Source organism: Trematomus bernacchii, unplaced genomic scaffold, assembly GCF_902827165.1.
Source record: "Trematomus bernacchii unplaced genomic scaffold, fTreBer1.1, whole genome shotgun sequence".
NCBI lineage: Eukaryota > Metazoa > Chordata > Actinopteri > Perciformes > Nototheniidae > Trematomus > Trematomus bernacchii.
Window position 1 is genome coordinate 3,957,276 of NW_022987942.1, and position 16,941 is coordinate 3,974,216.

At 40.2% G+C, this 16,941-nt stretch overlaps 1 protein-coding gene across 1 annotated transcript; it reads right to left on the reverse strand.

Annotated features, from left to right (window-relative positions):
• Positions 1 to 417: 417 nt before the first annotated feature.
• LOC117470757 (pituitary tumor-transforming gene 1 protein-interacting protein) lies at positions 418 to 16,677 on the reverse strand. The gene is made up of 7 exons (XM_034115627.1): positions 16,379 to 16,677; positions 15,311 to 15,357; positions 13,846 to 13,954; positions 11,365 to 11,476; positions 9,282 to 9,347; positions 5,458 to 5,504; positions 418 to 752 (listed from the first exon to the last, which is right to left on the reverse strand). The coding sequence occupies exons 1-7, from the start codon at positions 16,497 to 16,499 to the stop codon at positions 703 to 705; spliced, it is 552 nt and encodes a 183-aa protein (XP_033971518.1). The 5' UTR covers positions 16,500 to 16,677; the 3' UTR covers positions 418 to 702.
• Positions 16,678 to 16,941: the final 264 nt, after the last annotated feature.

Below are 16,941 nucleotides of genomic sequence, written 5' to 3' on the forward strand. Positions count from 1 at the left end.
CTTGGAAATAGATTTTTAATCTCAATGAGACATATCCTGGTAAAATAAATATACAAAACATATGATCAATTTATCAAACATGATTAATACAGATGAAACGATCTAACTGCACATCCTTTATGCTATGTTAAGGCAATATTGAAACGCTGCTAATGTTTTAATATGTGTACAAGTGAGTTTCCGTGGGGTATGTGGGAAGTGAAGCTGAGATGAAACAGAAAGCAGGGGCTGAGTTCAGCAGATTACATCTCACAGAATCTAGAACCACAGCTGACAGTCATGTGTAGTAAAGAAGCATTAGAATTGATATATATAATTTTTGAATAATCAATGATCATAATGCACTACAGATGTGGTCTTCATAGAACGTGTTCGATAAAAACTAATTTTAGATACAGAATAAAAAACAAAAACAAATGTTTGAAAGAGGAACATTTTATTTCATGTGTCAGAACACATCTGCGGTACAATCATGATGTATTTCTTAAATCAATACTGTATGTACAAAGTGCAAAGCTGATATGAAACTACAATATTTAAAAAGAGACAGCTTATAGAACGAACATTCAGAGGACTAAAGAACCTTAATTAACCTAGCTTCAACATCCCTCGAAAATATGAAAAGTTTGAAAGTGATTTGTCTATATAAAGAGAAGGCTCCGCTCCACAGGCTGCCTGTGGAACGTCTCCAGAGCAGCGGCGTTACTCGTTCTCAAACTTGCTGTACGGGTGGTCCGAGTCGCTCATCAGACCCTGCAGAGGAGGGGGAGACAGAAAGAAAACAGTACTTCATTCTGGGTCAGGGGGCTCTGCTCCTCTCCGAGTGATGCTCAAAATCTATTTCACACATCTCATACAGATATTGGAAAATCCACCATAGCTATTCTAATGAGTTTAAACGTATACGGTACATGACTGAAATTGATCCTTCCTACATCTATCCTGCCTTCCACTTGCAGATTGAAAACCAAACATTGCAGCTGTCAAAGTTAACGCATAATATTGCACTTTAAACATTCTTTGAACGCCACTTTTGGTTTTTGCTGCACAACATATCCATCTTTAAAAAGGGCAGGAGGGCAGCTAGTTAGCGTTAGCTGTTAGCTTCAACCATGGACGTATGATTAACACTGCAGAACAGACCTGCACACATTAGCATTGGGTGAAGGTCATTACTAATGTCAGGATGAAGAGAGCACATTTCATTTTGGTAAATGTAGCTCCACTTGGGAAAATTAATGAATAAGTGGTTTGAAGGAGAATTTACACAGCAATATGAAATAGATATTAGAGAGGGAATTAAGACCCAAAACTAGGAAAAATATTGCCAAGAGGATTTCAAATAAAAAAACTAGATATTGTGTTGGTATTAAAGAACAATCACACTACTAATCACAAGTACTGTCAAAACTCCATTAAATAAAACGATGAAAATAATGCAAAAAAAAAAAAAAAAAAAAAAGACCAAAATGAAAGCAGCAGAGACTGATATCTTGACTTTTAGTTATAACACATAAACCCAAGATGCCATGATGCTTTTTCCCAGCTCCCCCATGTCTTTGTGTCCCTGGATGTGTTTGGATCAGTGCGGGTTCCTTTAATGTCCTCTGGGACAGTGTGTGTGGCACTTTCTTCAATAATTAATTCATATTTTTTTCCCACCCAACATCCTTCAGTGGAAAATACACAAAAATAAGAAGTGGTGATACAGCAGAAGTATATTTATTATTTATGTGCCTTTTATACTAAAATATAAATGTGCATTGTTATCTGCTTCTTTGAAAGGACAATAGAAATATCTAAGTGTTGGGGACGTATTTTCTTAGAGGTTGAACAGATTGAACAGGTTGAACAGATTCAAAGCGGTCTGAAACAGAAACACAACACATGTCAAGTCACAGATCAGTGTGTGTGTGTGTGTGTTTACTTTCACAGTGCCTATTGTAGGAGGTCATGATGATTAATAAAGCGCTAAATGTAACCCAAGAGTGCTAACAGAACAACAGCTAAGCAGAGTTAGCATTAGCATGTCAGCATGGTCACATGACACTAATGGCGCATTTCCACTACAGCGCGGAGCGCGGTTTAAGCGTGCCGTGCCCGGACCGTTTTGGTTGCGTTTCCACTAGGCGTAGTTCCGGCTAGCGGGTATCTTTTTCACAGTTTTTCTGGCTCTCCAAAATCGAGGTTCTTTCCGGGGCCAACAACCAGGCTGAGTCGGGCTGAGTATGCTAAACTAGTGAGAGAATCGCTAGCAAGGGGGCTACAACTACAACAAAATGAACATATTTAACACGTTTCAAAGTGATGCCGAAGTAACAACATACTGATACCGGTTAGTAAAAACCATGAATTAATGCTTTGACAAGTTTGCAGACAGACGGCAGGCGAAAAAACCTTTTAAATGCGTGTTGTCTAAATGGAGATTGGCTAAGCTAACGCAGTAGTATGCTCCGACCGTCCACACTCACAACAACGGCCTATACAGACATAAATAAGCAGCGACTGTATTCACCATGACACAGACAGTCTGTGGTTTGTACTTGTTTAACTTTTGCCTAGTTTCTGAACATATATGAGGAGCTGTGAGCTCTGAGTGCTAACAGCTAACGGCTGATGTTGGTTTTGTGTTTCGCATTGAAGATGGACGTCACGGCTCCGCCTACACTGCGTTACTATAGTTACTGCCCCAGCTACTAAACTGTAATGGAAACGCAGCATAAAGTGAGCCTGGCCTAACAAGGCCTAACGAGGCCTAGCTATACCGTACTAAGCCGAGCGAGACCCTGCAGTGGAAAAGCGCCATTATTCACACCAACTCTCCTTGTCAAACAAATGTGGCTGTGAGGATTTAAGTAGTTACGATTATTTTGGACTAACATTAGTGGGAATGACCGTTTCTTAAATAATATCCACATTGTTATAGAAAAAGATATGACATTTTCATATTGTGATTTTAAAGAGACTCTCTACCATAAGGCTTTTTTAATGAAGTCTGTAAAATAACAGATAGTAGACCAGGACCACAACACTTGGTTCAGATTTGTTTTACATATATGTCTTTAGATAAGACATTTGACTAATTGTGCAGACCCAGGTTGCAGTTTTGTGGAGAATTAGGAATAATTTAGACAACATATTTGATTTCCTTCAGAGATCGACATGCACAGACCTCATGTCTGTGTGGAGCCTGCACTCAGAGGGAAACAGCTCCAACATGTAACCCCTCAAAACCTCACTGTCACTTTTCTAATCATGTGTTTGCAGTGAGCTTCAGAGTGTTGTTTATAGGTGCTGTTCTTCCTATTTCCCTGCAGGGATCATTTGGACTGATCTGACCTGAAAGCATGTTGCTGAGTAACCTGGTGGCCTCCCTGGAGGATGCTGAGCCTCCCTGGAGGATGCTGAGCCTCCCTGGAGGATGCTGAGCCTCCTGCACTGATCCTGAAAGCAGGACTCACACAGTGAAGAGTCTCAGAGAGGCCTCAGCTCCCTGTGTGTGTTTACAGCACAGAGCCCTGCGGTCTAATGAGAGCAGGAGGACCAGCATGCATCACTCTGTCATGTTGTCCATACAACCTGACATCTTACTACGCACCAATGTGATCATTTCTTTGCTATTGGATTCTTTATTTCAGAAACATTCGAGTATATGATCAGAGTCAAGAATGAAGAGTTTCATTATGTGTATTTACAATGTCTATATTTAGTACATTTCTATCTCTTCTATGAATTGTCTTTTTGTTACTTTTTGTTTGGTTTTTAATTGGTATGTGTTATTGCCCATGTATAGCACTTTGAATGGCCCTTGTGATTACAAATGTGCTATATTAATAAACTAACCTTAACCTTCATTCGTCATATCGAGCCTGCTCCGCTTTCATTTTATTCATTGAGTGAACTTAATTAACTTCATTTGTTCAACTTTGACCAGCTGTGCTGTAGTTGGTCACACATTAGGGGTGGGCAATGTGATGAAAAGAGTTATATTAATCTGGTTATGAGTAAACTGCCCCAGAATATATAGGAGTTACGTAACAGCCATGCTTTAGTTTTGAGTTGTGAATGAATTGTATTGCTGAGATATCGTTGTCGGCAAAAAGAAACAACAAAAAGGTTGTGTTGAGTTCAGGAAGTAACAGAGAGCAGCAGGGCCGTGTGTAGACAAGGACCGCTCACACACATAACCATAAACAGTCAAACCTGAAGGGCTAGTTCATTGGGTGTGGAGGTATGTAGATCACCGTGGTGTGTGTTATAAAACTAAAGTGTTTGTGTATTTATCACAGGAACAACATTATTGCAAAATGCATAGTGGGACAGTGATGAAACTGATTGAATACACTTTTTTTGTTCCATGTAGGACTTCGAGCCATGCAGTAGTTGACTATAAAGGAATCTTCTTTAACTCCATTTGGGCGTAGCGCCAGGTTAGCATGTTACCGACACAGACAGTACAGTGTAAGCTACAGGCTATGGTTCCCTTTGTCTGGTTCTTCAGGGATGTGTAGCATCCTGCTCACAGTCATTCATGGACTCTATTCGACTCCTCTGTATGATAAATGTGCTTACATTGATTTAAGCAGACAGGAGTGAGAGTAACCTTAGAGTGACCTGAGGACAGAAGCTATGTACTGCTGAATAATGCATCGCTGGCACAGAGTATGGACATTAAAGTCAATGACAATGTCCTGCACAATATGAAAACACACATGTGAGACAAAGCTGAGTGTAACGGAGCGTCCACACAGCAGCGTTAAAAAATCTTGAAGGTGGGTGGATCTGAAGCTTGGGGATTTTTTGCGAGCAACGCGACCAACAACCAATCACATGAATCTCCCGCCCCCGACATACAAAGCAAAAAAGCCCGAAGTAAACTGGATATAAACTCCCCAAACAGGCGAAACCATACCACTGTCTCTGCCACCTCCCTCCATGCCTGGCTCCTCCAGTTTATATCCCGGTAGGTAAATAGGGACTGGTCATAAAGCACCGGGTGATTCCCTACCGCTCATTTCTCCTCCATTTTTTGGAATATGAGGAAATGACCTGCGGTATGTCTCTCCCAGCATACACACGGTTTGATTGGCTAGCGCTTGTACTGTCAGATTTGCATAAACGGGATTTGATTGGCTGATGCTTCCACCTCAGCTTCAAAAGTTGAACATTGCTCAACTTGTGAAGCCTGAGATGCCTGGAAATCTCCGCTTTGCTTCCCACAATGCAGTTCGGCGAAAAGTGAGGCAAAGTGACGTCACCCCATTCAAAGTGAATGGGCAGAAGCGTTGGAAGATTTTTTTTAACGCTGCTGTGTGGACGGGCCGTAACAGAACAGAGAGGCTCTGTAGACCTACGGATCAACTCTGGCCCAGCAGGGTATACACCACAGTGTGGAGTGCTTAAAGAGGGTCATGGAGCACATATGGTAAAACAATATATACCCATATTCATACGTACCATACTTCTTGCGGATCTGGTCGTGCCTCTCCTTTCTCTCAACAGTCCTGTAAAAAAGGAAAGGAAACATCACAGTCATTATATTTGAAATATCCTTTCCCTTCACACCTGTTCTTTGGTTTATTTTTTATTCTTTTCCCATTTTGCGTTCAACTGAACATTGATTAAGATGAGCTAACATAATGTCATCAAACTTCTATGGCACAAAACAGCATATATAAAGAAATGTTGTCTATCATGAGTAGTTACACCACTAAAATAATACTTTTGGATCACTTCCTTGACAGTTAATTCAGCTGGCGAACTTATAATTGAGCTTTGAGTGACTGCTAAAATCACAAACAGTTTCTACTACCATACATCTGTGGTACAAGAGAGGTAGAAGGTAGAGCAGTATTCCACCAATCGGATGGTCGGTGGTTCAAATCCTACCCTCTGCAGTCACATGTCGCAGAGACCTGGGGTGAGATACCTAACCCTGCATTTCTTCATGCCATCACTGTATAACAAGTCTCCTGTTTCATCGATTTGAGAAGATGACCGTCACACTGAGGCTGCAGCTTTTATTATTATTATTCCACCGAACAATTTAAGAGGACATGACAAACAAACCGCTGAAGAATTGGATTTGAAACAGGAATCAATAATGGCATGGATTTCGATAAAGTCTTATCGATTCCCGTCCCCATATGAGGAAATAAAGGGATAGACATAATAATAACATAAACATTGATTACAAAATGTCAATCTGATATATGGTCTTATGTTAGGCTATTGTTTTCATATTGACATACAGAGTCCCTCAGCTCTGCACAGTCCATGTGTTTACTGCATCCTTTATAATAAACGTTAATATGAGGCACCACAATATAATGCCACCCAATCGAGTATAGATAATCATGTCTGCATTTCTTTTGCAGAACGGCATTTTAAACACTGTTTTGTTGTAGAGTGTGATATTTTCAGTTATCTGGCAGCGAGCCGCGGAGAGCAACCCGCCTGCTGCCAGCCCTCTCTCAGCCTTTCTGACGAGCAACAAAAGCCCGGGAGAGGTTTTGTGGTGCGGACCTCCAGGGCGTCACTTCACTTCATCTGTGCACAAAGAGCGTGTGTAAATCACTGAGTGTTTTATTGCCAGGTACTGATCTGTGAGCCCCGCCTGCCATCTGCCCCCCGCTCTGCTGCCGGCTTGTCTGTAACCACACTCTCTACATAAATATGGCTTCACTGGCATTCAACAAGTGGGAAGTTGACAAGGCAAGCGTGGAATGCAATCTTTTCCAGCCCTCCTCTAAGGAAATGCTCAGCTAGGTTTTAATGCCATTTCCAGATGGTTCTGCTGCATGGTGTTCAGGTTTATTCAATATGTTCTGACATTGCAGTCCAACTCCTTCTCTGTGTCCATTTAGCAAAGTTGGAGGCTATTTGTGAAGATCTATGTCTAATAAACATGCCATTTTTATTTCCATGGCACAAACTAAGAATGAAATGGTTAGTGTTCTTGATAATGTCCTTTCTATTACATTTGATACAACTCTATTTATCACTAGTTTCCCCAGTATTGTTACTAGTTGATGAAGATTGAACAGATCTATGTGTCATCTATGATGGATTGGAGGGATGTGAGGGAGAACATTTATTGGCTTGTATGAAGTTAGTCACTTCCTCAAGGTCGGATGGATTTGGTTTCATGCGGACATGTAAGCTAGAATAGAAATTTTTCACTGCAGCATTTTGACAAGTCATAGTAAGTAAAAGACGAGTGAAATAGGTAACAATAACAATGGCTTATTTTCATTGAGAATCCCAGTAAAATTGCAGAGTGTGTGTTATGGTGTAAGAACATCAACCCCTGTGTACTGTGTTAAAATCAGTGTTGTCATTGGAGTTGGTGACTTTGGCGAGGGCGTGGAGATGTATACAACATCAAAATGATTTTACATATAGCATCCACCAATACCGACACATTGTTTCCTGTTGCTTCTGTCGGTTTCTCCAAACTGGGGGCATTCCGAACCCCATGGAGCTAATACACTGACTATTGAAGAATCTCATACAACCTAAAACACAATCTCAGCCACCATATAACTCACTTGGTGGCCCATGTACTGCAACACAGTCCCTGCTGTGGAGTTGGGATATGATTCAGGAAGCATTAACACATGTGTCAGCCCCTCTGTCTGCCCCTTTTAAGGCATTGATGGCCCAAAAACGAATCTTCAAAAAACGAAACTATCCCTTAGCGATTCCTGGATCAGTGCTTTGAGATGGCTCTCTGGAGGCCAGGCAGCAAAGTCTGCAGTCACTAGTGTTTCCCACGAAATGTCCCATCTATTCTGAATGTCCTGTTCACAACATGAACCGCCTCTATGTAGGTCACTGCACTAACTCTGACTTCCAAGATTTGATCATGCTCACTGCAGGGAACCCTGTATTCTGTGGCACGTGAGAGAAAAGCTCAACGAGATTGTCCACACACACACACGATGTTCCCAGCACTGCGAGTGAGGATGATGCTCCACGGTTACCGACTTTCTTTCTGCACGACTGCTCTGCATACTGACACATCCTCGGAGGATGAATGCGCTGGGAGCACAGGAACTACTCCGAAAGATGAGGCTGAAACATTTAGGAGGATCAGGAAGAGTTCCAGGTCCACTGACTGCTGGATTCAGTGAGCGACACACTGTCTCTATGACCGTGGGCGAGGGCAGTGCACAGGATGTAGCTCGCTCTATTTATGACCACATTACCAAAGAGCAGCTGCTCAGCCTTGACAATCCAATTGGTGTTTTGGGATGAGAGTGGAGGAACGCTGCGCTCCTCCTCTGGGACATGGACCACATGGACTACATGGGGCTGCACACACACACACACACCAGTTGCTTGAATCCCAAACACACAACGGGCCCTTTTGTTGTGGACTATTAGCTATTCGTAGCAGGAAATCCCATGTTTCATGCTGGGATGCTGTCGGGCAAAACACCCGAGATGTGGAGAAAATAAAAAGGGTTACATCTTGTTTTTTAGACTGTACTATTATATGATATGACAATAAACTTAGTTTGATTGTAATATTGTAATTGTGTTATATTTGCACTTCATGAATGAATGTGTATTAGCCTGATTTGCTCGTTTTACCTAGTTTACAAGGATCCTATAATTTGACTTTTAATTTGAAAATGAACAAAACTATTATTTTTCAAAGGTTTCTACTTTCTCCAAAAATCCATACATGTATTTTGTGATTGATCTAGAGCGTGCCTATGGTTTTTCAAACCTCTAGATATTGTGTAACAATCAAATATATTAAGAGAATTTTAAAGCCTTACAACCTCTGTAGCACTCTCTTTAAAAACAAAAAGAAAACTAATGAGAAGACATCTTTGTTCTCAGGCAGGGCTGGGTTTCTAAAGTGTTTGTAATCATATAATCACCAATATAATGGTGTTTTCAAAATCAGAATGAATCACTAATTAATGCAGATGAACATTCTTGTATAATGTATTGAATAAAAGTATTACTACTTTTTACATAGTTGCTTATATTTACTATATCATAAAATAGATATATAGTTCTGAAAGATGACCTGCTGTTTTATTTCTCCCAGCCCAACAACATTGACCTTCTTACATTCACTTGAGCCAGAGGGGAGAGACATGCTATTAGCACAAAAACCTCTCCTTTAAACAAAACTTGTTTTCTTAAGAATGATTAAATACAGACACGCAGACTGCCATGTGAAGCTGTTATTTCAATATACACAGTTATCATGTCTTTCAAGCGGTTTGTACTTAAGCCCTAGCCTGCAGTGAAGTTCTTACCGTTCCTCAGCGCGCTGTTTGATCTCCTCCCTCCTCGCGATAACTCTCTCATCATCTCTGTCAGGCCTGCAGACAGAAGAGCGAGAGCAGAGTCAGGATCACAGAACCACAGAGCACAATAACACACTCATCCACATCTGACAAATGACATACGTCTACAAACCATTTGCTGGAAGGATATTTATTTTCACAAAGCTCAACTTAGAAGATTAAGTGATCCAAATTCTCCGGAGCACGGTTTATATTTGATTCACGACTCTCTGAGAAACAAGAGGAAATTGTTCAAAAGTAAAGAGAGAGCTTTTACTACAGAAACAATGTGTCACCTTTGATAATGTAATGACTTGGTGTAATGGTTGGAATCAGAAGGTGAGAATAACACATTTACTTGGGAAAATGTAACTACAGGCTCTTCTTGTGTCACATGATAGACATGAGTGTGACTCCTACACCCTCAGGACTGTCAGGGTGACAGCTGATTGACAGCTGATTGACAGACATGACACTTCCTTTCCCTGCAGCACTATGACAGCAGCACACACAGTTGTCTTGTAAAGGAAGCTGAAAGGATGAAGCTAAAAGAGCAACAGAGGAGAGAGAATGTAGTGCATGAGTGCTCAACTCCAAAAACTTCACTACACTCAACAGCTGTTCACCACAGAAGCCATTACAAGCTCCTTTAGTTTGAGGAGAGGTCCACTCCCTGAGGCACACAAGAGGGATTCACAGACATTACTGACACCCTTATGAACATTTTAATCGTTGTATAAGGATTCCTTTAGACCAAGTCATCCAATTATTTGGATTGAATGAATCCATTACAATAGCACTGTAATACATTTGGGCTTGGAAATATGTGTATATTATGTTGAAACTGTGATATCCAGAGATATCGGCTTATATCCGACAGCAATGGTCATATTGTAAGTGCCTCTCCTGGATTTAAAGGCAGGATTACAGTAAAGTGATCTCACTTTCCAATTCGACCAGACTGTTCAAGCTGTTTCACTGTATATTGTGCCTGTAGAGAAGAGTGGTACAGGAATATGTCCTAAACCTAGAAATTAGTTAGCATTTTAGCCCTTAACCTTTATTATTTTTGGTTAGAATCCTGAAATACGGTCTGTGGTTAAGACAAGCTTTATTAGTTTATAGTCTAACGTTAGCTGTTTACATCTGGTGTTTGCATTCACACTTTAACTATCATTAAAGTAGTGTAAATATGTGGACATTATCGTACTGAACAAATATGTGTAAGTATCATCGTGTGCAAAGTCCCGTTGACTTTTGTTGAGGGGGCCTTGCTATAGTTACTTCAGGGTCGGCCCACAAAAACATCTTCACTGCACCACTCTATTGTGCCTTTACCCACTTAGTAATTACATCCACATTACCAATGAATGTTTATCGAATGTCTCATTGTTTAAATATTTAACCCTACAGTATCGTCACAATATTGATATTGAGTTATTTGGTCAGAAATATATTGCGATGTATGATATTCTTCATATCGCCCAGCACTGCAGATAATCCTATCTTTATGAAGCTCATTGTGTTGAGTTTCTCCTGACACTGTGGGTGTTTCTCAATGTCGAGTAAAGCTGCTTCAGAGCCACTATTTCAAGCATACTACGTCATCGAGTGCCGCCAAAGTACTGTTCCAATCTCCAGCATACTTGGAAATCTACCGAGCCCGGCGTACTCCGTTTGGAGAAATATCGAGGCTGCACATGAGTAGACTCCGCGGTCTTAAAATCCCCACAATGCTTTGCGCACGGACCAATTTCCCCAAATCTGTGGCGGAAAATGTAAGGCGGGGCCTCTCATATGACGCACACCTGCACACTTGCTAGCCTGTTCCACTCTTTGTTTTCCGAATGCCAGGAAGTATTCTTGCCTCGCTTCTGAAGCAAGATGCTCGGCAGACATGTGCTACCAAGCAAGCGTACTCGCGATTGAGAAACACCCTGTGTCATCGAGTCATCAGGTTGTAGCGTAGCATTGGACTGCATTATTACCTCTGAGCCTGGAGCTGTATGTGTTCCAGGTGCATTCAATGCCCCTGACTTGACATGGACTTTACCTTGAGCGTCTCTTCTTGCGGCAGCAGCAGCAGCAGCAGCAGCATACCCCAATGCTGAGGAGGATGACTCCACCAATGACAGCCAGGGTAATGATCAGGGCTTCAAAGTTAACTGAATCACACAAAAAGACAAAGTGATATTTATTATTCTCTACAAAAAAAGGATTAGGGCAATATATTCTATATATACTCTAATTATGTGGCAATGGTGCCACCTGCTGACTGCTGGCCAACACTACACTCCATTGTGGTGATCACTTCACTTTCATTTCCAGTGAAAACATAACCAAGACATCAAAGACATTTGAATCAGATGGGACTTTGTGTCATGGCCTGAAACAGCAGCAGCACAACTGTTTATCAGTTTTAGTTGGTTACATATGAAGTCAGTGATTAAACAGGTTAACACAGTGAGACAGATGAAGATTATTTAGGCATTGTGGTAAGCTTTTCTTGTCAAATCTGCAGAAATATTTCTGTTCCAAACAACCTGAAGGTTTTTCTTTGCTGACTTGGCAAAATGAGAGGTTGTAAATTGGCCAGTTGTATGTACCATGAATATGTATTTCTGCATGGTGTGCTAGCTAGGCAGCTAGTGGATGGGTAGTCAGTTTGTCAACCTTCCATTTGGTGTGTCCACCTCGGCTTTCATCAACTTTCCATAGTTAGCTTTCAAGACATTACATTGAATTAGTATCGTTATACATCTGCTTTCCACTAGTGTTCTCATGGACAAATGCCCTAAACCTTTGAGCATACTTTTAACATAACTCTTGTTAATTATTTTAACTAATTGGAAATGTTTTATTAAGCAATCCCTGATCTGTACTGGGGATATGTCACCCAAATTGTGATTTGTGTAAAAAGTAGTGACATTCTTATGATAAGCAGCAGATAATAGTCTCAGACCTTTGGAAGAAGAAACCAAATGATTTCAGAAATACAACTTTCCACTGTGATAGTAGGTCCAGCCAGTGTTTGAGTAATGATTAAGTCATATATCTATACAACGTTCAAAGTCCACTTGTTGGTGTTGAAAATCGGTATATTTGAAATATTACTCTATATGAATGAAATGTGGATTTCTAGACTGTAAATTGGTCAGACATGTTATACTTCGAATAAAACCATGGCAGTTAAACTGAGCATTTAGTGCATATTTTCATACAAACATACACTCATGATGTCTCATGGGAACGCTTGTGCCTCTTATCAGCCACATGCTTTTCCCTACATGTGCACATTATTTGTTTCATTGTTTAATGTTTGGACTGGGGCAGTCTGTCTCTAATTATATGTGTCTTTGTTAACTACATTTTGACACTTTAATTAAAAACAGAGTTTGGGGATATGTATATTTAGATGTTTCAAAAAGACTGCACCTGAATTTACAACCAGAAATGTAATAAATAAATAAATGTCGTCTGAATACTGTCCAAAACTGCCTGGCTCATCAGAAATGAGGGGAACTACCATTCCATCACTCTTTTTTTATTTTGCATGTCTGTACCTCGTCAGCATGTTTGTTGTGTACAGAGGCAATGGTACACTTCTATAAAGCTTTAACAAAAAATCACTGGCGCAACATAAAGTAAGAAGTAAACATCCTCACACAACCGGTTTCTCTGAAGACTGTTTCCCTCGGTCTGAACACTTGCATGTTTGTGTTTGATAACCATCCTGCAGATATTTGCCTACTGGAATTTGACTAACCAGTATTTCATAGCGCTAGATCATTTCGACATCAACATGAAGGAATGTGACAATACTTTCGTTCTTTCTTTTATACTGTGTACTGAGCACTAAACCACGACATCAACTTCCTCATAACAGGCCATGTTAACATGTCACTGAAACTCTAAACTGAAACATCAGTTAAATACAGTGGTGTAAAGTACATTTACTCAAGTACTATTCTTAAGTACAATTTTTAGGTACTTGTACTTTACTTGAGTGTTTCCATGTTATGCTACTCTGTACTTCTACTCCACTACAGTTCAGAGGTAAATGGTGTACTTTTACTCCACTACATGCATTTAATACCTTTAGTTACTTTACAGATGTGGATGAATGATGTGAAATATAATCAAGTGTTAAATCATCTTTAGTTCCACCTGGAGTAAATTCACAAGCTACCCTGCAGTATACAAAGTCATTACAACTAGCTGCACCTATTTTTTGATGATAATACTTTTCTACTTTTACTTGAGTATCATTTGTAATGCAGAACTTTTAACAGAGTATTCCTACACTCTGGTACTTCTACTTTTACTCAAGTACAAGATAAGAATACTTCTCCCACCTCTGCTTAAATATTTTGTCCAACAGTTTCCTTTTCCGGCAAAATCCAATAAACCTTTTCCATGTTAACTTTACAGAGATAAACACTCCTCTACAACACCAGTGGGATCACCGGAGGGACAAAGAGAAAGCAGACATTGGCCCCATCTATTCCCTTAGTGATAAGACTGGTGGACTCACGCCAACACACCCCCCAGCGGGCCTGGGACAGCTGGCACACTGAGGCGGGGGGCAGCAGCCAGCTCACTGGGTACTCCGTGCAGTTGTTGGTGGTGAAGCACCACAGGCACTGAAAACAGAAAACACAGATCAACCACCTGCAAAGGATTGAATAAAGGTCTGAACCGACTCAATTTGAAGTTGAAATCTAGATTCAATGAACAGTGAATTAACTAGGGTAGCACAATAAATCTAAATGTTATCAGTAGCAGTATAGACTAGGGCAATGTTCAAATCGCAGGAAGCACCATCTTTTCTTTCAGGCTAAATATGTGTTAAAATCATTTGAAATGAAGTATTGTGGAGCTGCGGGGATATCCCGGCCTACAGATCGTATTCTACACGTTAAACAAACATATTTGTCTGGTACAGATCCTCAAAGAAAATCACATTATGATCATTTGGCATATTTTTAAATGATATTGTTTCAAAAATGATCTTTCCCTATATATCAAGAATCATATCGCAATTGCAAGATCAGACAAAATAATCACATGCTTTTCAAAATCATGCAGCCTTAAAATTAACCTGCAACTACTTTGAAGGTTGATGAATTGTTCAGGTCATTTATTAAAATCAAAAATCAAACATGCTGTGGTTCTAGCTACTTATAATTGATTAGATGTTTTTCAGTTTACGGGAGGTTAAACTAAATATCTGACAAAAATACCAATTTGAAGATGGCAACCTTGGCTTTATGGACTTTTTACCGGCATTCTTAAACAAAATATTATTGAGAAAATTATCAAGAGATTCATTCAAATTGAAATGAAGCTTGACACTACCCTGCTCTAATAATAAAGGCTCCAATCAAAAACCTGAGTTACCTAGACTAAATGTGAAAGTAACTCAAATAAGCAGATTTACTTTAACTTAAAAAAAGTCACAGATTTGAGAGACCCTCCTCAGTGAATTCTGATGAGGGATTGGTGGCAACAGAGCTACAAGTTGACATTTTGTCAAAGTACTTACAGTAGTTGCCCCTTGGGGTCACTGTTTTACTGAATACTCGAGAACAAATGGAGGGTCTTTATTGGTGTGGAAGCTTAAAGGTGAGGTAGGTAATTCACTTCAGAAACACTTTTTGTTATATTCCATGGAATGCTCTTAACATCCTGATAGCAATGAATATATTAAATGCTTTGACAATAAATACATACAAAAATGTCATGTGCGCGTTCGTGTGTGTTGGGGGAGGGGCTCTGTAAGGAAGTCTGAAGGAAGGGGCAGATTTCTTTCAGCTGCGTACTTTCAAATTCTAGCGCACTCAAGCTGGTTTCTCCATTCTTACCTACTCTACCTTTAATTAGGCCGCTTGATGAGCCGTCAAACAATGGAGCATACATTATGATTTTTACTGTGTGACACGTGAGGGCAAAGGTTTTGTTTGTATAAACCGCTCCCCCATGACTGCTGGCAGCCTTACCTTGGCATGAGGAACACAGTTGTCACAGATCCTGTGGGCAGAGCACGCTGAAACACAGACAAACAAACCAGCTTACATAACGATCAGCAGTATTTCATATTTTCACTTCTCCTGCATTACTTTCACATTAGCAGACCTGGGAGGTAACCAAGTACATTTACTCAAGTACTGTACTTAAGTAGAATGTTGATATACTTTACTTGAGTATTTCCATTTGTTACTTTGTACTTCTAATCCACTACAATTCAGAGGTAAATGGTGTACTTTTAATCCACTACATGTATTTAAAACCTTTAGTTACTTTACAGATGTGGATGAATGATGTGAAATATAATCAAGTGTTCAATCAGACTTTAGTTCCACCTGGAGTAAATTCACAAGCTACCCTGCAGTATACAAAATCATTACAACTAGCTGCACCTTTACCAGGTTTGAGAACACTTTAATGATTAATCATTATAAAACATATCATATATATTATTCTGAAATGGACCAATCTGCACAATGACTACTTTTACTTTTGGTACTTTAACTATATTTCAATGCTACTACTTGTGTACTTTTACTTGAGTAACATTTTGAATGCAGGACTTTTACTTGCAACAGAGTATTACTACACTCTGGTACTTCTACTTTTACTCAGGTACAAGATCTGAGTACTTCTACTTTTACTGAAGTACAAGATCTGAGTACTTCTCCCACCTCTGCACAGTAATCTTGCAACATTCTCTTGCACTCTCTCTTTGTTTTATGGCTTGTAAATATCTATGTTGCATTGTTGGAGGAGCCTGGGACTTAACATCTTCCCCACAATGTAGCTACAGTGAATATGACAGTAAAGCCTTTGGATCTTGAATGTCTTCCTGTCAGCACCAGCAGCCAGCTGGGGCCACATGCAGAAGTGACGTATTAAAAAAACAAAAAAACATCAGCATTATTTCACGATTTAAGTACAACGTACTAACTTATTTATAAAAAGGCATAAACTTATCCTATTAGTAGCCAGAATATTGTCTTTGTAAACTGTAAAACAAGACTTTTCTATTCTAAAAAACGACTGTAACTTACGGGTTGGTGGAAGTGGAGTTATTTGGCATTCCCCCTGGCTAACAAAGCTAACACTCAGCAGGAAGGCACCAAAAAACACCCAAGTGGCCAGTGTTCGTCTCTCGGTGGTAAAATAATACATCGTTAAACCTGTAGCACAGCTGTGAGATTTAACTGTTTCTAAAAATACAGAGTATGTGCTCCTCTACAGAAGACGCTGGGCTCTCTCGCCCTCCGCCGTGCTCGGTAAACACGGTTGTTTCTGTTTTGCCTGGAATCTTCTTCTGTCACTTCCTACTTAGCTCGGGGTTAGCTCGTTTGCATAGTCTTCACAGCCCGGCCGGGAGGAGTTTACATCTGTTCGGTTTCACATACAGCCCCTATGGGTTTCACACATGGATGTAAAAAGAGAACGGTTTACCAGGACTGAAAACGCAGCTGAAAGTTTAGATTTTAACCCCCCTGTCGTGTTCGTCCCCCCCCTTATTGTGGTGTTCCCGTTAAAACGTGACCCGTCTGTTTGAACTTTTCTTACATTAACACAATAAAACATGAATCATCACCACGTTTTGTTCAGCACCCTT

Coding starts and splice junctions, on each gene's coding strand:
- LOC117470757 (XM_034115627.1), bottom strand. CDS start 16,499: ATGTATTATTTTACCACCGAGAGACGAACACTGGCCACTTGGGTGTTT. Junction 11,477..13,845: donor CCGCTGGGGGGTGTGTTGGC/GTGAGTCCACCA, acceptor TGTGTGATTCAG/TTAACTTTGAAGCCCTGATC. Junction 5,505..9,281: donor AAACAGCGCGCTGAGGAACG/GTAAGAACTTCA, acceptor CCTTTTTTACAG/GACTGTTGAGAGAAAGGAGA.